This window comes from Gorilla gorilla, chromosome 2 (genome assembly GCF_029281585.2).
Source record: "Gorilla gorilla gorilla isolate KB3781 chromosome 2, NHGRI_mGorGor1-v2.1_pri, whole genome shotgun sequence".
Classification (NCBI taxonomy): domain Eukaryota; kingdom Metazoa; phylum Chordata; class Mammalia; order Primates; family Hominidae; genus Gorilla; species Gorilla gorilla.
The window spans coordinates 75,339,575-75,366,181 of NC_086017.1; the positions used below are offsets into that span (position 1 = coordinate 75,339,575).

Below are 26,607 nucleotides of genomic sequence, written 5' to 3' on the forward strand. Positions count from 1 at the left end.
TCCTCTCTCTGCTCCACACCCTGTTACTACCTGCTCATCCTCAGCAACAGTATCTCTGACCCCACAGACTAGATCAAAGCTGTCCTTATCAGTTCTTATATGTTCTCAAGGAACCACATACCTCCCCTTCCCAATGCCCTTTAATGTATATAGCAGACTGTTTAATTAATCAGTACCTGTCTTCACCTCTAGACTATAAACTCAAAGAGGCCAGGAGCCACATCTGATTTTGTGTACCACTGTGTTCTCAGGCCTGACGCAGTGCCAGACACATACCATTACCCGGTAATTCACTGCAGAATGAGTAAATGAATAAAGGCAGATAGTGCACATGAATTCCAGCCTGGGATCCTCCTAAAAACCTGTATTGTGGATCCAGTTTTTAACAGCATGACTCACAACACTTTCTTTCCAGTCCGTCAATTACATTTGAATTACCAAGATCTGCATCACTTCGCTTTGCTACTTGCTTGCTCAGCACATGATAGTTCCTTCATAAAACTGCAATACTTTCTTTTTACTCTTCCTTTTCCTACCTGCCCCACCCTACAAAAATAGGATGTTCATGCACAGAAGGACAATAAACCACTGTTCTATAATTAGCAGTTTGTTCTTGCCAGTGCCATTTGGTTTCTAATACAAGACCGAACAGGACAACATAAGAGTTTTACGACCCTGAGTGAGGTAAGGGGCCTCTCTCTCTTCAGCCTCAGTTCACATAGTATAAAGACAAAAATCATGGCAACCTAATAGGTTTTTGTCAAGATTAAATTAGATAATGTGTATAAAGCACCCAGCGCTGTGCTTGGCACGATGTTAGCCTATAATCAACTCTGCCAGTCTCCAATCAGGCCTGATGTTGTAGACAGATAATAGGGTTAATGTGTAAAAGAGTGTATTATCACAACACATATTCAAAGAACAACATTTTTTTAAAGTTACCTTTATCGTGCACATATTAAGTGTCACTACGCATATATTCACTTACTCTAATCTTTATAAACAATCTTACAGAAAAAAAGGCATCAATATTCCCATTTTCACATAAAGAAACTGATATTTACACAAGTCAAAGATGATGACTGGCATTTAAACACAGATTAGTCTGTCTCTGACATCTACGCTTTTAACTCCAGGAATATTTGGGGATCTCTAAGCAGGGAATTAAAGAAAACTTCGCCAGCTCCCCCCATCTTCATAAGCAGAAGAACAGCCAATTATAGCACAGATTTGATTTGGTCACTTTCATTATCAACAGAGAACATTCTACGACAGAGTTTGCCAACAGAGCTCATCACAACAGACTGCTTCTAAGGCCTGCCAAAGAACAGGACTCTAGACAGTCTCGCTTTCTTTAACCAGAAACAAGAACTCTCTTCACCCCTATTTTATCTCTGTGTCCCCAAAAATTATACCATTGGCAGCTGCCTTTTTGCAGACCTTCTAGGAAGCAAAACAATAACATTATTGAATGCTGACATCCTCTTCCTAATTAACATGCAGAAATATGCAACCCATAACTCCAATTTGAAATGTCACCCTGGCACTGCACTTCTATGCTGAAGGAAAACCTTTGCAATGCTCAAAGGGTATAATCAGCCTCTTCTACCCAGAGGCATTTGTAAAACAGCCATGTCTGGACCCCCACCCTCCACTGAATAGTTCATCCCCTGTAAACTCTCTCCTAGAGAAGTCCCAAGGGCTGGCTGAGGCAGTGACCTGTCTTGCAGAGCAAAAATGTCAACAGAAAAAAAAAGAAAAGCAAGGGAAAAGGGAAATGGTTCAGCTGATTTATTTTAAGCACCATATCAAATAAATAAGCTCAGTGCCACAATTAGGAAGTTGGGCCAAGTTGGAAAGATGTGCTTATTCTTGCCTTCTTTACCTTGCTTTGATGCCAATTTTGTTCAGTGACAGAATGAGGAGCTGGTTCAAGTTGCAAAGCAGAGATCAATGACAAACTCTACTAATAACTTCTATGCCTTGTGAGGGATGATAATCAGATTCTTTACATAGCCAGGAAGGGGCTCTACTCTGTTGGGAGTATAATGCTACTCTCAGCATTACAGCTGCCGGTGGATAGAAAGTTTCATGATGGAGTCCCTGCCCCGCAAACCTACCCCAATTATAGAATTTTTTATTTTCACAAATGGTACCACTATCTATCCAGTAACAGAACACAGAAACTAGGAGTTATCTTAGGAGGATTATCATCATCTGTCTTTTCTACCTCGTTCTCACAATAACCAATACATTAACAAATTCAGCTTTTCACATAAATATCTCCAGATTCAGCTGACTATTTACCACCACCATCACCAATGTGGTTCAAAGCCAACTCCAACTGTGGTTGCCAGATGAAATGCAAGACAGGGTGTTCCACGTTTTTATTTGCTAAATCCAGCAACCTAACTCCAGCTCAACCATCAGATCTCACTTCAATTACTACTTCTACAGAGGAACTTTTTCTCGATTACACAGACATCCACTCTCCCTGCCTTATGGTCTCCTTTAAAGACCTTCGCACACTTACAATTGGTTACTTGTTTATTTAAATAAAGTGTCTTGTTCACTAGACATTTAAGACCCATAAAGACAGTGACCACAACCATATCTGCTTTTGTTCAGCATTTTATCTTTAATGAATAAATGAATGAACTCACAGACTAGTAACTGAGGCTACAAAAGAAGCATTACTTTTCAGGCAAAGGGAAATAAAAGCATCCCAGTCCTGCAACATTTGGCCAGGCTATGTCCCTAACTCCCTGCAGTATCTTAAAGCAAGCTCTCTCTGGATTTCAGTTCTATCATCCGAAGAAACTAACTTTACTGCATTTCCAGCTGTAAAGTCCTACAACCGACCAATGTAAATCAAGCAAATATTGGGCCTGAAAGAGAATTCTGAAGGTTACTGGGCCTTGAGGCTTCACTGGTTCACTCTATTTGTCTGCCATCTTGCCTGTCATAGAATGTATCCACAAAAGAAGATCACCACTCCTCTGCATAACATCCTCTTTGGGAAGATTCAACATGATGATTCTTTTTTAAAGGAGCTTAACTCTTAAGACCTGCTTTGCTTTGTGAAGTCAGCTGGTGAGGACAGAGATCTTGTTGAGCAGGTCCTCAACCTTCCTTTCAGAAGCTTTTATTCTAAAACTGGAGCCACCAGCCATGTGTGGCTACTTAAATTTAAATGAATTTATATTGAATTAAAGTTAATTTAAAACTTGGTTTCTCAATCACAAGAGCCACTGGCTGCCGTAATGGACAGTACAGAATACGGAACATTCCCAGCATGGAAGGAAGTTCTTACGGGATAGCAGTGGTTCTAAGGGAAACAAGGTGTGCTTGCTTCCCCTCCCTTTCTAGAAGCCATCCTTCTAATCCTCTCTTGGTTCATCACCACATCGTTCTCTGTGGATTCAGGCCCCATGGCCCATGCTGATTACTAAACTCAAACACCATCTCCCAGCCTCTCACCTGACCTAACACAGTCCTCCCATAGCTTCGCCTCCTCTAGGGAGTCTGCCAAAACTAGATGAAATGGTATGCCCTTTCTATAAGCTTCTGGAGCGCTGTGTAGTTTCTCTCAAAACACTCATAACTTTTTTTCTTTTTTTTTTGTTTTTTGAGACAGGGTCTCACTTTGTCGCCCAGGCTGGAGTGCAGTGGCACAATCTCAGCTCACTGCAACATCTGCCTCTTGGGTTCAAGTGATTCTCCCACCTCAGCCTCCCAAGTAGCTGGGACTATAGGCATGCATCACCATGCCCAGCTAATTTTTATATATTTTTTGGTACAGAGGGGATTTTACCATGTTGGCCAGGCTTGTGTCAAATTCCTGACCTAAAATGATCCACCTGCCTTGGCCTCCCAAAGGGCTGGGATTATAGGCATGAGCCACTACACCTGGCCTACTCATCACTTTTCTTAAAATTGTTTACATTCATTCATTCATATATTACACAGAGTCTTGCTCCTGTTGCCCAGGCTGGAGTGCAGTGGTGTGATCTTGGCTCACTGCAGCCTCGAACTTCCCAGGATCAGGTGATTCTCCCACCTCAGCCTCCCGAGTAGCTGGGATTACAGGTGCACGCCACCGTGCCCAGCTCATTGTTGTATTTTTCTGTAGAGATGGGGTTTTGCCATGTTGCCCAGGCTGGTCGTGAGCTCCTGAGCTCAAGCAATCCTCCCACCTCAGCCTCCCAAAGTGCTGGGATTACAGGTATCCGCCACCTCGTCCAGCAAAATTGTTTATGTTTAATCTGCCTCACAAGACTGAGCACGGGAAGAGTGTAGACTCTGTGGCCAGAGTGCCTGAATCTGAATCCCAGCTCTATCTTTGATTTACCATGTGAACTAAGAAGAGATTACTGGCATTTCTAGGCCTCATACTCCTCTTCTGTAAAATGGACATAAATAGAACCTACCTCATAGGCTTGTTAGGAAGATCAAATGAATTTGTGCATACAACGCACTTTGAAGAGCACCTACTATGTGCCACACAAGCACTAGCAAAAATAATTAATTAAAAAACATAAGCACCTTCAAAGTCAGGTAGTTTTGGTCTACTGCCCTGTACATCATATCCCTTGCCTCACAAAAAAGTCTGACCTGAAATAAATGCTCCATAAATATTTGTTGAAATAAACTACATATGCATTAAAAGGCCTGCTTTAAAACTGTGCTACCAGAAACTTACCCTATAGTTATGCTCATAATTGCGTAACAATATACTTGAAGCACTGTTTATAGCACCACCACCAAAAACAGAAGGGGGAGGTGAGGCAGGGGACATTTAAAATGTCCATCTGCAGGGGGCTGGTTAAATAAGTTATATATTTACAGACAGACAGACAGATAGATAGATAGGTAGATAGATAGATAGATAGATAGATAGATAGATAGATAGATAGAGAGAGAGATAGATAGATGTAGATATATATATATACTCATTCACTGAGACACTATGCAGCATTTATAAAGAATGAGGTGAAACTGTATGGGGTAATGTGGAAAGATCTCCAGGGTATGTTAAGGGCAAACGGCAATAACAGAGTGAAGTAAACAAGATATACATATATGTTGTGTACATATAAGTTTTCTGAATATTTGCACTAGCATCTTTAATAATGGTTACCTATATGGAAGAGGGGAAACAAGTAGGACTTAGCTAGTTTTAAGGCTTTTACTGTAGGAACTATTCCCTCATGTACACTTATTACTGTTACTTAAACATTTATATATGTCTTGCTTTAAAGAGTGCTTTGTGTTGTTGTGGTAGACTTTTCCTCTCTGGAACCAGCAGAGGTCTGGAGAAAGCAATTTCAGGAGGGGAAAAAAGATGGTGAGTACCTGGGAAGTAAATAAAGACATTTTACTGGCAAATCTGCTGGTTTACTGACTAGTAGAGGGGAAAGGGATCCACTACAGGAGCAATTTTGAACTAGGTGCGTGTAAATACAAGAGCTAATGCTGAAGGAGAGCTTACATGTGTCAGACACTCTGCTAAGCCCTTTCCAATTATTGTCTCATTTAGCCCTACCTCTGAGGAAGCACTATTATTATCCTCATTTTACCAATGGGAAAATGGAGACATGCAGCATTAAGTAACTTGCCAGAGGGCACACAGCTCAATAGCAAAGGGGCTGAGAATCAACTCAGGCAGTGTGACAGCAGGGCTTGCATGCTTGTTAGTGTCCACCAATAGACAGCAGCCACCATCAAGGGACTTGTCCAGGGGAGGCAAAGACAGAGGAAGTTCTCTAAATGTCTTTCCAGCCCTACTCCGATGAGGGTATATGGCATTTAATAAACATTCCATTTGGCTCTCAGCTTTTAAGAGTCAATATAATATACTCTGGTCAGTTCCAAAAAATTATGAGCCATCTCGGCCAGGCTCGGTGGCTCACGCCTGTAATCCCAGTACTATGGGAGGTCGATGCAGGAGGATCATGAAGTCATGAGATCGAGACCATCCTGGCCAACACGGTGAAACCCTGTCTCTACTAAAAATATAAAAACTTAGCCGGGCACAGTGGCATGCACCTGCAGTTCCAGCTACTCAGGAGGCTGAGGCAGGAGAATCGCTTGAACATGGGAGGCGGAGGTTGCAGTGAGCTGAGACTGCGCCACTGCACTCCAGCCTGGGCGACAGAGCGAGCCTCTGTCTCAAAAAAAAAAAAAAAAAAAAAAAGAAAAAGAAAAATTATGAGCCATCTCATATGGTAAGGAAATTTCGCTGCTAATAAGCCAAAGGCTGAAGAACGCTGTACAAATGGGTTAGAACTGGAAAAGATTAATCCTGCGCCTAAGAAAATTCCAATTCCAAAATAACTACACAACATTCACAAAGGCACCGTTTTCTATAAGACAATCAGACATTTTCTGAAAACCATTCCTCTACTGCTATACACCAGGAAGTTAGCTTCAAGTACTAATGGGTTATTTTCCTTAGCTTCTTAGTTATATCTAGGATATTCTTTGGGTTTTTAGGAAAGAGTGTAGGATCTGAGAGTCACACTGAGCTGGGTTTGGTTCCTTCTCTAGCATTCTAGAACTGACTATGCAACTCTGAAACAGTTATTTAATACCACTTGGCTTCAGTGTCCCCATCTAAAAATTCAGTGAAGATAATAGCCACCTCTGTTGCAATGATAAAATTAAATGAGAAAAATAACTGACTCCACCTATATATCATTTGTTCCATTAACATCAAATAAAGTGAGTTTACTTTCCATCTTCCAAGTTAAATTGGAGTCTAAATCACAAGTTTTTCCTTTCCGACCCAATCCTCTTTTGCTTTGTACAACCACTCCCACCCCAGCCTCTCCAAAAATGCAAATAGATGTTTTATATATTTGACGACTGAAGCCCCCCAGATGGGCATAATAACTGATTGCAGATGAGGACAATTCTCTCTCTGCTAACCAAAGAGGAGTCACACATGCTCTCCTCTTCACATGTACAACATGTGAGGACAGCATGCTGACAACATGTTGAAGAAGCTCCTTGTACCTTCCCGCAGCCCCCCTCCCTTCCCTCTATACACTCGTAGACCTCGATTATTCTCAGACCCCTGCCCAGCCCACCAGCCACCCAGTCACATTCCAACATGTAGTTTCAGGAAACTAAGCCAACTGATAATTAGCAACACTCAAAAACAAACAAAAATTCCTGATTCATGAGCAGGAATTTGATTAATATACACTCTCTACTGTATATTCACAGTTTGGAAAGGAGCAGTATGTACAAAGACAATGCTCCTTCCCGTCTTCTCCAAAGAATATCAAACCAGAAACAGCCATCTCTAAGATTCATGATCATGGTATGAGTGTTAGTCACTGTAACAGGAGCAATTATCACATTAAAGCTATAATGTCCCTAATAAAATAATAATCTACTTTGTATTTACCCTTTATGTTTAAGTCTAATCTTTAAAATGCCCCTGTGAATGCCTAATAAATCCAAATTTTAAAGAGTTTGTAAAGAGATACACATAATAACTTGACCAAGTTAATAATCTGTCCTAGTTAATAGTATCATTACACCACTTCTGCCTCAAATAATAATAACACTCCAAAAAGTAATCAAGCTATAATACTCTTTTCAGAAAAACGTGACTTTTTTCCACCACATTTGGCTTTAACCCAGCAATGGGATCTGATCCTATGGATATGTTTGCACCTGTATGAAATGATACATCCATGTCATTCAACTCAGCAGTGTTTAGAAATATGAAACATTGAAACTGACTCAAATATTTGTTCAGAGGGAAGTGGTTAAATAAATTATGGTATGCCCATACAAAGGAATTATAATTTTTATAATTATATTTCAAAAAGAAGAAAATCAGAAGTGCTTTATTACTGAATTGCAATGACCTATTAAGACATACTGTTAAACAAAAAGAGCAAGGTCCAAACAGCATGTACTACATACTACCTTTTGGGGAAAACTGGGAAGAAATGGGAATATCCATACAACAGGCATGCACATATGTACATACGCATGTGCACACGCATGTCTGTATTGACATAAACTTCAGAAGAGTAATCAGATTATTTATAATATTGAATCCTAAATCAGGCAGGTGGGAGACAGGTATATGAAGATTACTTAGCTAAATATTTTTAAAATAATTTGCTTTCCTGTAATCCCAGCACTTTGGGAGGCCAAGGCGGGCGGATCACGAGGTCAAGAGATCGAGATGATCCTGGCTAACACGATGAAACCCTGTCTCTACTAAAAATACAAAAAATTAGCCGGGCGTGGTGGCAGGCACCTGTAATCCCAGCTACTCGGGAGGCTGAGGCAGGAGAATGGCATGGACCCAGGAGGCAGAGCTTACAGTGAGCCAAGATCACGCCACTGCACTCCAGCCTGGGCGACAGAGCGAGACTCCGTCTCAAAAAAAAAAAAAAAAAAAAAAGTTTGCTTTATGAATCACATAAAAATACATTAAAAACCAGTCAGTAGGAAAGTGATATTTTATTTCTTCAATATTAAAACAACACTACTTATAGGTTCACATTTTGTGATTAACCATGATTCTTCCTTCTCTCCTAATACCATACATGTCCATATTAAAAACAAAACACACCCACATACTTGAATAGGTAAATCAAAAAAGAAAACTCCTAGAGAAAAACTAAAACTATTTTTAAAGAACTCCACAAAGCCTTATTCCATAGACTTTATCTATTATTCGTCATATTAAGGTGAACTGCAATCTCCTGTTATTTGTTTAGACCTCCAGATTCCACAAAACATTTTTGCCTGGATGGCTCTGGCTTCTCTCAAGTACCCAGGAGAGAAGCGTTTTATGCTGTCGTACAAGTAACTCACCTTCATAGGTGCCGACTTCCAGAAGAGTCCCGCTCTGCTCGAGGTCCAAGAACTCCTTCACAGTCAGAAAGTTATAGTCCACGCCAGGCACTTCTCCTTCTCTGGGAGATCGGGTTGTGCCTGTAGCAGAAAATACAAAGGCACAACAAACCATCAATCAACTAAAACAGGAAGTTCCACATCCAGGTGTAATTAAAATAACCTGTTCAGTAAGAGGGCGTACCTAAGACTCTGCCGCCTCATCTGTCCAGACAGGGACACAGTAAAGGCAACTTCTTTCTAATACAACACAACAGCATTCTCATTTCCACACTCTAGTGCCTGGGACCCCCAAATGGGAGAGAGAGAAAACCAAGCACAGCTGGGTAACCTAGAGAGAGTTTTATACCATTTTTGACAATGCACTGAATAAAAAAGGTGAACTGGATTTTATACAGACAACATTCACAGTCAGCAGCTTTTACGACTCCAGTAAATACTAAAAACGTATCCACCTTAAGCTCAGAGCCTAAGGGGTTTGTGTTTTTATCATAGGCCTTGAGATTCTCGTATTCCTCAATACAACCGGCAAGTTCCAAAGCCCTTTAAAGAAAATGACACCCGCTGCATAAACACATCACCAGAGAAATATGATTGCCTGACATCTGTGGTTGGACATCTCCCAGGGATTAAAATGCTGCTGCTCCTCATGTAATTAATATGTTGGGCAAAAAGAGGCCGTCCATGAATTCTGACTAGGGAGAAAGGACACTGCATTTGCTAGAAAATTCTCCCCCTGAATTAATCTGGTCATCTTCTCAGTGGCTAACAAATGTAACGCTTCCTCTTATGAAATAATGCAGAGCATCCAGAGTAAAAAAGTCACCCAGCTCAGGTGCTGGGCTATGGATCTATCATTTTAGCCCAATCTCAGTCAACAAAGTGGAAGCAATGAGTAGAATGTGGTTTACACATAAGTCAAGAAAGGAAAATAAACCAAACAGCAACTATGTACCGTGTACTAGGAGCCTATGTTAAATATTATGAGATGAAAAAAAAGAGCAAAAAATGTGATTTCTGCTGTTACATTCAACAGAGCTCATTTTGCAAGGCATTATTACCTGTGGTGGTGATTTAAGGTCAACGTTTTCCTATATAATAAGCAACAATATTTCCCTATGTCTAGGATCTCTTCGTTGAAATGTAATGCAATTAAATAACCGACTATATGTGCCTAGTGGCGCTAAAGGTCCTAGCACTGTGCAGTCTCTGATCATTTGCCCATGTGAATAACCGCATCCACACCTACACTGGATATTCACAATTTTCATAAGTCAAAAACACTCAACACTTAGTACACACTTTACTCAGGCAAAATGTATTTTTAGTGCACATAATTCTTCTATCTGAAATCTGAATATTTTAAATAGCTGCAAATTGGGCATAGGATGGTTATAGTATAGATGTTTGCTTCTCATAATCAGCATGCTAGAACCTTCAGGTTAAAAAGTCTACTTTTACACTGTTTCCTAATTTGTTCCCGTTTCGTGCCTCCCCTGGCAGGTGATGACAAATCCCTTGAGGTAGTTCACAACTTTTAAATTTAAATCTCAAGTGTCAGGCACAGGAAACATAGAGACAGTATCATATACTGTTAAAGAACAGTGGTCTGGAGTGGGAATCCTAGGTTCATGGTCTGCCTCTCCAACCTGTGGTCTTGGACAGGTTCCTTAGTGTCTATTTCTCAGTATCCTTGTTTGCAAAATAGGGATAATAATAGCACCTAATCCATAAGTTTGTTGTGTGTATTGAATGAGATAATCCTTTTTGAGGGCTTTGCTCAATAATTTTTAGCAGACATTATAGTTTATGTTTTTGTTAGAATGAATTGATAGAATCTTACCGTTCAAATCCCACTATAATAATCTGTTATTATATACATATATATATATCTGTTTATGTATATGTGTGTGTATTCATGGCATTATATATTGTATTTATTCAACAAATATTTACTGAGGCCCCAACACATGCCAGGCACTGGGGAAACACTGGTGAACAAGACAAAGCTCATGCCCTGATGGAATGTATATGTTACTGTGAGACACAGAAAACAAATATGTATATAAATAAATATAGCATATAATATCAGGAGGAAATCATTCTTCTACAGACTGAAAGATTAGAAAGTATGCCAGAGCAACATAGGTTAAAGGTTTAGACAGTGTCTTGGAGGGAGGGAGCAAGGGAGAAGTAGGGAAGCTATATTAGCTAGGTGATGAGGAAGAGCCTGGCTAATAGAAAAGGTGATGGGGAATGCATCCAGGCAGAGGGAAGGGAAAAGGCTTTGATACGGGTGTGATCTGGTGTGTTCAGGGAAGGGCAGAAAGGCCAGCATGGTTGCGGTACAGTGATGAAAAAAGGGCTGGAAAAGAAAGCAAGTGGCAAGATTACGTAGGCCATAGAAAACACTTCATATTTTATTCTAAGGATAATGGAATGTCATCCTTCGAATGGTTTTGAGCAAGGCGGTGCCTTGATTTGGTTTTTCTTTTATTTTCCTTTTCAGAGACAGAGTCTCGCTCTATCGCTCAGGCTGGAGTGCACTGGAGGAATCACAGCTCACTATCTCCTTGAACTATTGGGCTCAAGAGATCCTCTCACCTCAGCCTCCTGAGTAGTTAGGACTACAGGCACTTGCCACCACACCCAGCTAATTTTTTTTTTTTTGTACAAATGGGGGGTCTCACTATATTGCCCAGGCTGGTCTCTAACTCCTGACTTCAAGCAGTCCTCCTACCTTGGCCTCCAAATTACTCGGATTACAGGCATAAGCCACCACACTCGGCTTGGTTTTCCTTTTTAAAGCTCTTTGACTTCAAGGAGAACAAGTTTTTGGAGAGTAGGGCGGGAGGTGGGAAAGAACAAAAGCAGGGGGACCAGTTGGGTGGTTACCATAGTGTCCGGGTGAATGGTAATCAAGATATGGACTAGAATAGGACAGAAGTGATAAGAAGCAGTGAGATTTCTATTACAAACATGAGTATTTTAAAGAGCTACAGCATAGTCCATAGAACAGACATATTAAAAGTAAAACCCATCATCAAGGTATTAAGCACCACATGCATTAGCTATTTATCCTGATGCTCTCCATGCCACCCAACGATGGGGGACAGAGAGCATCAGGGGGATGGAGATGCACCAGGATAAATAGCTAATGCATGTGGGGCTTAATACGAAGATCAGGTGCAGCAAACCACCACGGCACATGTTTACCTATGTAACAAACCTGCATGTCATATGTAAGTATCCTAGCACTTAAAATAAAAATAAATTTTAAAAAGTATGTCAGCTCATCACACCATGCTAGGTCTATATTTTGAAGACAGAACTAATAGAACTTGCTGATGGATTGGATGTTGTATGTAAGAAAGACAGAATAAAGACAGAAATACCTATTTTGTGACCTGGGCAAATGGGCTGTGCCAGTTGCAGAGATTGAGAAGGCTGAGGGGAAAGGTTTTGGGAAAAGGGAAAATCAAAAGTTCACTTTTGGACATGTTAGGTTTGAAATGCCTAATAGACACCTACGAGCAGAGAGCTGGAGCACAGCTGACCTTAAAAGTCTGAAGGTCAGAGTAGAGGGTGGAATGTAAACTTAATAATAATATTAAGAGTGATCAGTTGATTAGTAAACCAATGGCATTTGAAGGCAAGAGACAGAAAGATAAAATCTACAGAGAGAGTTTAGGGGAAAAAAAGCCAAGAAGTTTGGACTGAATACTAAGAACTTTTAACTTTTCGAAGATGAGAATAAGAGAAAGATCGTCAAAGGAGACTAAGCAGCAGTAGCCAGCAAGATAGGAGCAAAGGAGGAGGGTGTGATGTCTTGGAGCCAAGTGAAAAAGCTGTTCAGCCAGCTACCTCTAAAACACAAACAGTCTACATCACACTGGGAATTCCAGTGCAGTGCAAGAATAGAATCTCTTTGAAACTTGCTGTGAAAGGATCTGTCCTAAATATGTTCTATATGGCAACTCTCATATTCAGCCTCCATACCAAAGTTCCATTAACTTAATCCATCTTGAAAAAAAAATGAGGACAAAATAAAACAAAACAAAAAATGTGTTGAGTTTCATAGTCTTGCCAAACTAGACAATGTTGATTTTTTTCTCCTTCTGCAGCCATCTTTGCCATTCTTTCAATGATGTTTTCAGATCCAATTTGTCAGGTTTACCTTAAAGACAACAATTACCCTGGGGTCTTAATTTCCTGAGAGGATTCAAAATAATCAAGAACGTCAAAAATGCTACATTTCAGCAGAAACATGAAACTAGCAGATCCCATTTTTCCATGTAAATAAATATGCTTAGGATGCCTTACAGCAGCAGGGGAAGGGAGCGGGAGGGCGGGCAAGTCTCCACCCACAAAACGTTCAGGGTTTATTACCCAGACAAAACCTTTCCATGCTCAGGCTAGCAGAAGGTTTCCCAGCTATCCTCTGAGCAGCCCGCCCTGGGTCTGGGCCAACCTGACCAGGCTCTATTCACCGATGTTGTGGAGAAAAGGACCCAGGGAGGGGACCCCGCCTTCTCTTTTCTTGTAGCAGAATGACAGGCTGCTGGCTGGACACACGCCTGGCAGATGGCATTTCAAAGGGTTTTCAGGAGCCATCTGGGTTGGGTACAATTATTATAAACCATGCTTCTAACAAAGCCAGAAGGGTTACTTCCTGACAGAAGACGAGTAAAACAAATTCTACCATGTTTCTCAGGGACAGCGTATTAATATAAAAAAAAAGAAAAAAAAAAAGCAACCAGGCTGACAAACTGGGATTTTCCTTAGCCTACAATACTGCCTTCTCTTTTTCTAGCTAGAAATTGGGCCAACGATATCTTGCAGTTATTAGCTCTAAGCTAATAATAAGCACAGCATCCAACCCCCCAAAAAAGAAAAAAAATATATAACACTGGGAAAAAAATAATAGCTTCCATTTCTCAGATGTTCACTTATGTCCCAAGCAAGCTGTTAAGCACTTAATCAATACTATTATTGTATATAATCTTCACAAGAAACACAGAAGTAAAGATTATTATTACCCTCATTTTATTGATGAAGAAGCTCAGACTCAGAGAAGTAACCTGCCCAAGGTCACATAACAAGTTGGGCAGAGCCATGGTCTGTCTGAACACAGGCAATGTGACAGCAGCATCTCTCATCCTTAACCATCACTGTCTGATGGAACCTGTCTTCATGGAAATGTTCCATATCTGTGCTGTCTATCCTGGTAGCCCCTAGCCACATGTAGCTATTAAAAAGTGGCCAGTGTGATTGAGAAACTGAATATGAACTTTTATTTAATCTTAATAACTTTAAGTTTGAATAGCCACATGCGGCTAGTGGCTACTGGACTGGTCAGTACAGCTCTCAACCATGAGAATATCTGAGTTGCCTTCATTACACTACATCCAGTACCATGTCCCAAACAACTTCTAGCACTCAAAGTAAGAACAAGAAACATACTTACCTGAAACAGCATGACATCTCAAACAGATAGAAGAAAACTGCTCTTAAAAAAAAAAAAAAAAACTCTCATATGCTTTGAAAAACTATCTAGTCAACTCCACGATTTGTTTTAAAAATTCTATTGATTCCTATTGGCTGTGGTCTCTAGGAAAAAAAAAAAATTTCTTAGATATTTGTGACAGCATGGTTTGTAGCAAACAAAACAAAAAAGACCAAAACAAAAGCAGCCCTCCAAGACACAGAAAAAATGAGTGTCCACGAATATGGAAATGATTGAATGAAATATGGTTGATCCACCCTTGGGAAAATGTTTTAGCTATGTAATGGTAAATGGTAAAGAATGGTTAAATTGGCCAGGTGCAGTGGCTCATGCCTGTAATCCCAACACTTTGGGAGGCCGAGGTGGCCAGATCACGAGGTCAGGAGATCGAGATCATCCTGGCTAACACGGTGAAACCCCATCTCTACTAAAAATACAAAAAATTAGCCAGGCGTGGTGGCAGGTAACTGTAGTCCTAGTTACTTGGGAGGCTGAGGCAGAGGATGCAGTGAGCTGAGATTGCGCCACTGCACTCCAGCCTGGGCGACAGACTGAGACTCCGTCTCAAAAAAAAAAAAAAAAAAAAAAAAAGAATGGTTAAATCTACATGCAGTTACCTGAAGGAACGCCTTTAATGTGCACTGAAGTGATACAAACAAATTACAGAATAAGATGTAAACTATCACTGCATTTCATTGAAAAACAGAATATGGCTTGTTTTACAAGTTTATGAGTTTTATGAGTTCACATAGTTAAATGGGTATAATAATACTATACCCTTAACAGTGGTAAGCTCAGGAGGGTAGCTTCAGAAACGGGAAGAGATGAAATGATTGTTTAAACAACTCTCATGCTCCAAATGGTATCAATAGGCAGGTAACTGTCTTGGCATTTTATAAACTGAATGAAATCATTATTTAAGAAATATTTTAAGACCTGATTCTTGGGTATTTTATTCAAGTACTTTCAACAGTAACTTAGTCCTCACAAAAAAACATGCAAACAACTTATAGACTCCTGCTGAATCACACAAACAATGTTTCAAGGTTTCCCATCTCACAGAAAGCCAGCCTCAAGGTCAACAATACTTTACTTGCCTTACCGATGAATAGGAATATACTACAAGTAGATTTGAGAAAGTGGTACTATTTTTTCCACTTGATTTTATTTTTAAACCCCAAACTGCTCATCACTTAAACAGGGTCCTTTTTAAGTATTTAAGTACCTCCAAGATTTGTACTAGAATAGTGAATATCAACCCTTCCCACCACTAGATAATAACTTAAGTAATTAATTTGAGCTATGTCCTAGTGAGTGTCTCAGAATGAATTAGCAATGCCCCCAAAGTTCATCCAGTAAAGCTTGAGTGGCTATCTGCTTCTTACACACATTTTATGGTTCATAAACTTGCAGTGTATCTGGCTTCAGAGACTCGTGCTGAGGAAATGAGAAAGTGACCTTCCTTATCACTGAAATCCACAAACCATGACTACAAAAAGGAAACTGGACTGGGAACTTGTCCGCGCTATCTTTTTATTCTAGACATTCTCTTGAAATATCCAGTTGAGGCAGAAAAAGAAAAATCCTACTGGTGAAATTCTGATAAGCCATTTCCCACTGCTTCACCTTCCCAACGCCATCCGGTTTCAAGATGTTGAGATCTCACTCAGCAACTGTCCAAATGGTCTTATGGCCAGACTGTTAAAGGAAAATAATCAGCCCACAAAGATTAAATTGTCAATATTCCATGATATCACCTGCTGTTAAATTAATCAGGGTCCTGCTTGTCAAAATCTAACAAGACTTCAAAAAATGACAGTCACTGCAACCGCTTACGTGTTAAGAACAGATCATCATTTTCCTATTCTAACACAATCATTTGCATCTGATAAATATCCAGAGTATCAGTTGGATATCCAGGACAGCCTCATGCAGTTCATTCTTTAGCTGATAGAGCTAGAGCACAGTAGAATGTATTAGTCCTCCAAATTCACTCAGTTACCTACCTCTCGCACAATTTTTGCCATATATGACAATCAGCACTACAATTTACTTGATATCTATCCCTCAAATCAAACTGCCTTTTGTGGTGAAACAGACATCTTATTTAATATTAAAAAAACCCCTTCTGAAACTGCTTTTAAAAAAAATTAAACAGGCCAGGTGCGGTGGCACACACCTGTAATCCCAGCACTTTGGGAGGCCGAAGTGGATGGATCATGAGGTCAGGAGTTCAAGACCAGTCTGGCCAAGATGGTGAAACCCCGCCTCTACTAAAAATAGAAAAATTAGTGGTGGCAGGCACCTGTATTCCCAGCTACTTGGGAGCCTGAGGCAGAGAACTGCTTGAACCCGGGAGCTGAGATCGTGCCACTGCACTCCAGTGTGGGCAACAGAGCGAGACTCTGTCTCAAAAAAAAAAAGAAAAAAATTTAAACATATTTGGGTTAAAAGGAAATACTTAGCCACCACGAACCTATTAGAATGGTTTAAAAATGTTTCTGTAATACCAAATGCTGGCAAAAATATGGAGCAACTAGAACTCACATGCCTTATTGGGAAGAATACAAAATGGTACAACCATTTGGGGAAAGAGTTCGGCAGTTAGTTAAAAAGTTAAACATAAATTTCTCATATGACCTAACAATCCCACTCCTAAATGTTTACCCCAGAGAAATGAAAACATATTCACACAAAACCCCATACACAAATGTTTAGAAGAGCTTTATGCATAATCAACCAAAACTTTATGAAAACAACCAAATGTGGTTCAATTGGTGAATGAATTCACTGTGGCACATCCCTACAAAGAACTACTGCTCAGCAAAACTACAGATACACACAGCATGGACGAGTCTCACATACATTATGCTCAGGGAAAGAGAAGCCAGACTCAAAGATTACACACTGTATGATTACTCCATTTATATTCTATATATTCTATAGAGATGGAGAATCAAGCAGTGGTTACCAGCTATGTAGGGTGGGAGCAGCACAGGTAATTAGGGAAAGGAGGAGGACACTGTTTTGTTTCCTGCCTGCGGTGGTGGTTGCACGACTGTGCTTTGGTCAAAACCCATAGCGCACACCACGAATGGTGAATTTTACTGTATATAATTTTTTAAAAAAGGAAACATTTAGCTTTACCTCAAATGGAAAATCAGTTTCATCCTGCCATAAACAGTAAGTAACTAAAAATAAATGCAACAAAAATAAAGCCATTTTGTTTTATCTGCAGCCGAAGGCTCTGAGCCTGAGGTCTGAATTATCCTATTATCACAAAAGGGGATTGACAAACATTAGAAATATCTTAGATGCCTATTAATGTCAATTTGAGACTTTCTGCTTAGCATAAGTATAAGGATTTGTCTTCATTAGTTTGGACTGTTATAACAGAATACCATAAACTGGGTGGCTTAAACAATAAGCATTGTTGAGACAGGCATTTTGGCACACACCTGGAGTCCCAGCTACAAGGGAAGCTGAAGTGGGAGGATTGCTTGAACCCAGTAGTTCAAATCCAGCCTGGGTAACATAACAAGAACTGTCCGGTGAGAGGACCCTCTTCTTGATTTTCAGACAGCTGCCTTTTTGCTGTATCTTCACACGACAGGAAATGAAAGCCCTTCCCCTTTTTACATGGGGCATTAATTTCATCACGAGAATCTGACCTTTGGTTAATTAACTCCTAAAGGCCCTACCTCCAAATACCATTACATTAGGAATTAGGGACCCAAAGGTGAGAGAGGGAGACAGAAGGGTGCATTGAAGCAGAAACAATTCCAATGTGAAAAGAAAAGGTGTGTGGGTAAGGTGGTCATGGTGCCAAGAAAAGGGCTGAAAGAAAATCTATGGCTCCTACTACTTTCGAGGGTGGGAGTGGTTAGAAAACGAACAGTGGAGAGAGGGGGTAAAAATCCATGATACAGGTAATCCCAGATGAGACAGCTATGCAGACTCAAAAGGGTCACGTGAATAAATGTGACTCAAATTGTTAGTGTCACTAAGCAACACACACACACACATACACTGCCCCCTCCCCACTCCCAGGTGTGCTGTACCTCCAGCAGAACAAAGTTGAAAAGGAAAGATCCTTGTCTTCTAAGAACTTGGAATCAGTTTGGGTCTGTGTCTAATCAGAATTGATGCCTCATTGTAAACGAGAAAGCAGCTAAAAGAGACTTGACTGATTGTCATCCCTATAACACATTATAAAATAAACACGAATAAAGAAGGCCAGCCTCCTCCTCAGGAATCAGGGTAAGTTGTTGAGTTATTTAACACTTTATATGTGGTGATCTACAAATCACTTCACAAAGAAGCAAGGCCACTCAGGGCAACATAAATGGATCCTTTCTAGAAGCACCATTTTGAATAATGGGGTATTCTCTGTCCAAAACTCTCAACTATGATAACAAAGGTCAGAAACAGGACCCTTATTTTTTCTATCCCAGATCTCAACACAGTAGTGTCAGTAATTTCATCTCATAAATGGAATAATGCCAAGCCATTCAACAGCAGGTGTGTAAAGACAATTATTTTATTCCAGCTATAACTTGCAGGTTTGGGATCAGCAGACCATTTCAGGTTCCATCTTGCATGGAAGAACACTGTATGATGAAGGTATTGGAATCTCATTTTAAAAACCACACCTACAATACTTGAAATAAATAAGGACTTGGCATTTATTCCATTGTGCTGATGATTTGCAAAAGTGGCCTAGACATGAGAGATGGGAAGCATCTGATCTGGTTTTCATGATCCTACTTCTAGCTCTTTTCTCTATAGCTATGACATGGGATGAAGGAAAAGAAGAAGTTTTGAGTGCCAAATCCAAGTAGCTCCACAGGAACTATTCAAACCGTCCATGTATCCTTTTCCTGGAAGCCAGGTGCTCTCAGTTAAGTGTAAACATGTTACCTTTCAAGGAGAACCACATTATGTCAAAGAAAAATGTGAACCTTCCAGATTGTTGAATGAATCATATAATACAAAAAGAGAGTATATGTTTGTCTAGGGCAAGCAAATGGTTCCCAGTAATAAACAAAAACAGCAGCTCAAGGAGCTGATGTAAGAAGAACCAGTCTTGATCCAGCTCTGCCACTAAATTAATTATGTGACTACCTTGGAACATTCCCTTTTATGCACTCAATGTCCTTATCTGTAAAACAAAAAGGGTAACTACTGCTCTGACTATATCACAGAATGATTGTGAGACCAAATACATTCATGTGCAAGGATACAAACCCCTCAGCAAATTAAAGGCATTAGAAAATTATGTTCATTTAAAAAATCTGTATTTAGGTCAACGTCTATTCTTTATATGCATTATCTCATTTAATCCTTGCAACAACACTATAAAGTAGGTAATATTATTATCCTGTGTCACAGATGAGAAAACATGCACACATTATGTGACTTGCCAAGAATTACACAGCTGGTAAGTGGCAGGACCAGGACTTGAAACCAGGTTTTTGTTACTAGGTGGGAACTTCTGTACACAAAGAAGACACTGGGGAGGGGTGGGAGGATAAACTAGGGGAGGAGCGAGGTGCAGCTGAATTTCCACAGCTCTTCACCCAGGGTTGAATAAATCAACACTGTCTTCATCCAGGAAACATAGCGGGGAGCTGATGGAGTTGACGGTCTGGGAGAAGAAAGCTGGTAAAACCCTTCCCCACAACCTCTTTGATCCCAAACCTAAACTGTCAGGAACTATGTCTTACTGCCTCTTAACCAGAATACTGAGGAGGACCAGAAAACATTCCACAGGAAAGTCAACTTGAACCTGAACATTAATCATTTTTCCTCATTTTTCAGGGAAGGGAACTTTGGCACATACAAACTCATGGAAACCTCGCATTCAATAAAGTCAGGAACATGAGAGTTCTCAGGCTGTAATTGATTCATTTCAAACAGTATTAAAAAGCATCCAGGAAATAAAGGATAAGAATCTTCAGCATTAGATACACATTTATCAGAAATCAACTTTTGAGGATTATCCTCGAGGCATTTTTGTTCCAAGGGGGATTCAGGAAACCAGTAACGCTATACCCTAGCGCTAAAAGTTGTCTATGAGAAAAGGGGATGAGAGCAGATAGACTCTCTCCATTATGGCAGGTAATAATACTTTCGCTTTCTCTGATTAATTATAGCAATTGTTTGTGTAAAATGGAATGAACTACTTCCAACGATTTCAACCAGATAATTTTCAAAAGCATATTAAAAGAAAATAATTATTTTGGTGAAAACCTGTGATTAATTAAGAATATCAAGTTTCCACAAATTAGGTGACTTTGCATGCTCAATGCTAAATACTGAATGTTTCTAATACTCGGCAGCTTTCTTGCTTAGTTAAAAAATAATAATAATAACTGGGGCCAGGCATGGTAGCTCACGAGTTCAAGACCAGCCTATGCAAATAGTGAAACCTTGTCTCTAAAAAAATTTTTTAAATTAGCCAGATATAGTGGCACGTGCCTGTAGTCCCAGAAACTCGGGAGGCTGAGGTGGGAGGACCACTTAAGACCAGCAGAGGTTGAGACAGCAGTGAGCCATGATCGTGCCACTGCACTCCAGCCTGGGCGACAAAGTCTAAAATAATAATAACAATAATAATAATAATAATAATAGGGAATGACTGCTAATAGCTACATGGTTTCTTTGGGGAATAATGAACATTATTTAAAATTACATCGTTTCAATGGTTGCACAGTTCTGTGCATATAATAAAAACTAAAGAATTATATACTTTAAAGGAGTGAATTTTATTATGTATAAATTGTAAATCAATAAAGTTGCTAAAAAACTATTACACTGCAGAGATATAAAGATGGGCAAAACATGATCACTGTTCTCATGAATATTATAATTTAGTTGAGGCATTGTTACATTTCCATAAATAATAATAAATAGTATAATTTACTCTTCATCAATTTAACAGCTGCTTTCATTAGTCCTCCCCATATGGGAACTTAAAGAGTGAGATCAGCAATCACTGACCATGTTATGTCATTTTCCTAAAAATTGCAGGGATCTAAAGCTCTTTCAGAATGGCAGTCTAGAGAAACTGTTACAAAATCTACAACCAGATTTGGTGAGTTCCAATCTCAGCTCTGGTATTTGCAAACTGTGCAACCATAGACAAGGTAAACATTTTGGGTCTTGGTTTCCTCATCTCTAAAATGGGAATAATAATAATGCATGCCTCATAAGACTGTGTGAGGATTACATGAGATAACACAGGTAAAATGCTTGACCTGGTCATAATATGCATTCGGTAAGCATTAACCATGACAACAACAGTATCTGCCCACGCCCGCCCCCAACAACATACTCTGTGCTTCTAAAGGCAAATGGTTATGGAAGAAGGAAGACTATGGATCACTTACTATATCTCTAACAAAGAGCACACGTTTTCTATACATAATGCCTAATATAATTCTTCCAAGAGGGGTATATTTTTCCAACCTTGATGAAATTTTCCATCCCTAATCACCATTTTTCAAAGTCACACAAGAATCTATATAGCTCCTAACCACAACTTTTTGGATTATCTTTCAATAAGAAATCACAAAGTCAACACATTCTATAAATACCATCATTCTAGTCATTAGCCACTAGCACGGATCCATAAGAAAATGCCTACTTATTGAAATATAATGTTTAAATTTCAGGATCTCAATTGCCCTAATTCCATGTTAACCATGGTATTCTTCACATAATCAAAGCCTTCTATAATTAAATGAATGTGATATTTATTGAGCAAATATTATATAACGATATAAAACGAGAAATAAATTTGTATCAAGTACTAAAACAAAGCAATTACAATAGCAATTCAAAACAGATAAAAGAAAAAAGGAGTTTATGCCCATTTAACAAATACATTCATTCTCAGTTGACATAGGCATGATAGTTCTGAAGCCTTCTCAAGTGTACAGCCAAACAGTCACGAACATGTAAATTTTATTTTCACTCCCATCAAGTATACATATGGCTACATCAAAGTAAACAAGAGGAAATATCACAGAGTGCAACATAGAACTCGTTGAAAAAATAAAGAAGAATTGGGTACAATACTAAGCCTACACCAAAGAAGGGTACACTATAGCACTACCTGTGCATGGTCTTCACAGAATTGAAGAAAACTTACTGGGGCAGTAAAATTTCTAGCCACACAGCAGTATCATGTTGAAGCAGGTCTACAGAGTAAGTAGCATAAAACTGAACATATCTTTCCATTTGTTAACACATGCTTTTTTCCCTCATATTTATAGTGGTATTTACCTTGAAGGGGGTTTACATTTGGCATCAAAAACTCAAACATTCAAAAAGTGTCTCATGAGCAAAGGCTGAGAAACATGAGCATTTAAATATCACATAAAATTGTATGAGGATTACATGAGACAACACATGTGTTAGCCTGGTCATAATATGGGTTCTCAGGCAGTTGATTTCACTCTTGGGACTCTGGTGTTGTTCGTAACATGCTTATGTTTTCCCCCATAAATAATGACATCAGCAGATTCCTAGAAAACTAAACTATAGCTTTGACTCCCAGCCCCTTCCATTACCTTATCTAATGTTTGCCAATGATCTCTGTAACTATAAATCACAATCCAAAAATATATGGACTTGGAGCAACTGCAAAATCATCTAGACCCAGCTGATTAACTGTTATTGCCCTCATTTCAATTAGTTCATGTCTCAGTGAGCAATTACATTCTCACATTATGTGGTACTTCTCTGGCTACAACTATAGCTCATTTTATGTTATGGACTATAGAGTTTCTAGATAGATGAGTCACAGAAATTATTTTTTTTCAGTCTCGTTGTTAAGCCAAATTAGGTAGCTTTTAGAGGTGATTTTTTTTTTTTTTTAACAACAGCAACATAAAAAACCCAATTACTAATGCTTCTAAACATTTGCTTGGAAAATGCACACAGTGAGGAACAGAAGCCTGTGCTGATGTGATAAACCCAAGTTCTGGTCTTTACCCACACTGACTTTAAAAATAACTATCTAAATAGAATACTATATGAGGTATCAACGGTATTATCAGAAAAGTAGTGGCCAATTTTTAAAAAATAAAATCGGCCGGGCGCGGTGGCTCACGCCTGTAATCCCAGCACTTTGGGAGGCCGAGGCGGGCGGATCACAAAGTCAGGAGACCGACACCATCCTGGCTAACACGGTGAAACCCCGTCTCTACTAAAAATACGAAAAAGTTAGCGGGGCGTGGCAGTGGGCGCCTGTAGTCCCAGCTACTCGGGAGGCTGAGGCAGGAGAATGGCGTGAACCTGGGAGGCGGAGCTTGCAGTGAGCCGAGATTGCGCCACTGCACTCCTGCCTGGGTAACAGAGCGAGACTCTGTCTCAAAAAAATAATAATAATAAAAAAATAAAAATAAAAATAAATAAAATCAAGCAGCTTTTATTATTATAAGTTACTTTGAATTATTATGTTATATAAAGACAATAATCTTTAAATAGAATCTAATAGAAATTGGGCCTTTTCAAACAAGCCTTCCTTATTTCAGAGATGTCAGGTGAGTGCTATGCCTTCTAAGACAGTCACATTACTTTAAGCCTATAGGATTCTCATTAATCCAAGAATGCAGATTATGCCTTTGTCATCTATTCAAACTGGACCAAATGTGAGTCCAGATAAAATCCAATCAATGAATCTGTATTAGAGATAATTTTCATTAAAAGGAAATGGATACCTTTGTTGTGACATATAAATAACAAAAGAAAAAACTGGGGAGTTTTGTTTTTGTTGTGTTTTGTTTCATGTGTATTAAGTGAGTGTCATTATCACACAATGCTTACTGGTTCTCACTCTTGGGTTCCATCTGATTTGTCATCCCTGTCAACAGCAACTGCTGATCAAGGGCATAGAGAGGGCAGAGGCAATCTTTATTTCCTCCATTTGGCAGCAGGGTAAGACTGCCATTAGCTTCCTGTGAGCCAGGGAAGACCTGTTGATACGATGGATGATCCTGGAGCTCTTACAAGAAGTTTTCACCAGATACTTGCCTCTCAACATATTTACCTAGCAGTTAGGCTCTCATTTTCTGGGAAACCCACATTTTTGCCCAGAGGGAAGCAAAGAGTCAAAGTGTTTAATTGAAGCTATTGCCTTGGCCTCCAATGGGCTTAATGTTTCAAAACAAAACAATCAAAATAAACAAACAAACAAAACACAGGTATTTAAATGAACCAGTTGGGAAATCCAGAAAGCTCCTAATCTCAACACATAACATATGTTACATTTGAAGAGAGCAATTTTTTAAATTAACCACTTTATAAAATGCTGTGCAAGAATTTTTTGTTTTGTTTTACATAAGCAAAACAGAAAATGAGACATCTAAGAAAAAAGAAGTGGCTTTCTAAATGCTTAAATGAATACTAACTAATGTCAATGAATGACACATTAAAAGCAAGCCATGGAAAATATAAAATTCACACAATAGGGCCTGATCAAATTTTTGGTAGTTGTCCCTTATTTGTCTTTTCAGATATAAAAAGTTAATGCTGTAGACAATGTAGAATCTACGAAAGAACACAAAGACAAGTACCCCCACCATCCAGAAATAAACCCTATCAACAGTTAAGTATCCAAAGTCTATGGCACCAACCCACGGCCCAGGATGAATTCTGGGAATCTTCAGCCAAACTCTCAGCCATCAGAATTGTCACTTGCCACTTCAGGCTTCATTGTAATCAACACCAAATCATATGGTCCAATACTTTACAGAGAAAAGGCATTGCTATTTTTTACAACCATAACAGCAAGCCTGGCACTTACATGCTTCAGGTTACACAAATACTGAAAATGAGGGTGAGAACACATCATAAAGTTTATTGGAGAAGGCAGTACTGACTGATGCACAGTTCAAAAATCTTTACAGGGGCACGGGGAATTGAAATAGCAGAAATTATCAAAAACAATTTCTTGCCCTAGTTTTCAAGCTCTGGGTCCTTTAAAAAGTGTAATAATAAGCTGGGTGCAGTGGCACACACCGATAGTCCCAGCTACTCAAGAGGCTGAGAGTGAGAGAATTGCCTGAGCACAGAAGTTCAAGTCCAGACTGGACAACATACCAAGACCCTGTCTCCCTCTCTCTCTCTCTCTTTTTTTTTTTTTTTTTTTTTTTTTTTTTGAGATGGAGTTTTGCTCTGTTGGCAGGCTGGAGTGCAGTGGTCCAATCTTGGCTCACTGCAACCTCCACCTCCTGGGTTCAAGCGATTCCCCTGCCTCAGCCTCCCAAGTAGCTGGGACTACAGGCATGCGCCACCCCACCCGGCTAATTTCTGTATTTTTAGTAGAGACAGGGTTTCACCATGTTGGCCAGGATGGTCTCGATCTCTTGACCTTGGGATCCGCCCGCCTGGCCTCCAAACGCATTGGAATTACAGGCATGAGCCACCGTGCCTGGCCGACCCTGTCTCTTTTTAAAAGTATAATAATAATAAATAGTAGCATGCACTTAACTAATAATAGAGGTCTGTTAATATCACTATCACCACAAAAGAGTTATAAAGCACTTACTACACGTCAGGCACTGCAAGTACTTTGTACTCTCTTTTCCCCTAAAACCTTATCACAATCATGAGCAAAATACTAAAATAAGCCCACTTTTCAAATGAGGCTTTGGAAAGAAACATAGTACATCCCACCTCTTTAAGGGGGCTGAACTGGGATTAAAACCCAGGTTTTCCTACTCTGGAAGCTAAGCTCTAAAATTTTACACTACCTGGCTTCATATCTCATTCTACATCAAGCATGTTGGCCTCTATTCTTAGACTACTCCAGAAAGAATCCTGCCTCAGGGCCTTTGCACTTGCTATTACTCCTCCCTACAACACTCTTGTCTCAGTTGGCCACTCTTTCTCAAGACAGCCCCAATGGTTGCTCCCAAACTTCCTTCAAGAATTTGCTCCAATGTCACCTTCTTGGTAAAGAGCTTCCTAATGGCTTATTGTAAATTGTAAGCTCTTCCTCCCACCCTTGAACTACCTATCCTGCTTTATCTTTCTCCACAGCACATATCAACATCTGTGCTGGTTATTAAACTAGTGGCTTGGCTCCAAATCTACCCTTCCAAACGCTCTTCTGCAATGCTCAAGTTAGGAGTCTACAAACTGTATTTCCTAGGATTATTCTGCAATAGGGGAAAACTGAAGAAGGTGGGAGGTCAGAGTGGACT

General features: G+C 39.6%; 1 protein-coding gene across 36 annotated transcripts in view; it reads right to left on the reverse strand.

Annotated features, from left to right (window-relative positions):
- MAGI1 (membrane associated guanylate kinase, WW and PDZ domain containing 1) overlaps window positions 1-26,607 on the reverse strand; it is a 666,590-nt gene that overhangs the window by 129,923 nt on the left and 510,060 nt on the right. For all 36 annotated transcript variants that reach the window (XM_055383931.2, XM_063703895.1, XM_019023923.4 and 33 more), the window contains one exon: window positions 8,848-8,967. In XM_055383931.2, coding sequence (XP_055239906.2) covers window positions 8,848-8,967 — 120 coding nt within the window. The remainder of the gene's footprint in view (window positions 1-8,847; window positions 8,968-26,607) is intronic.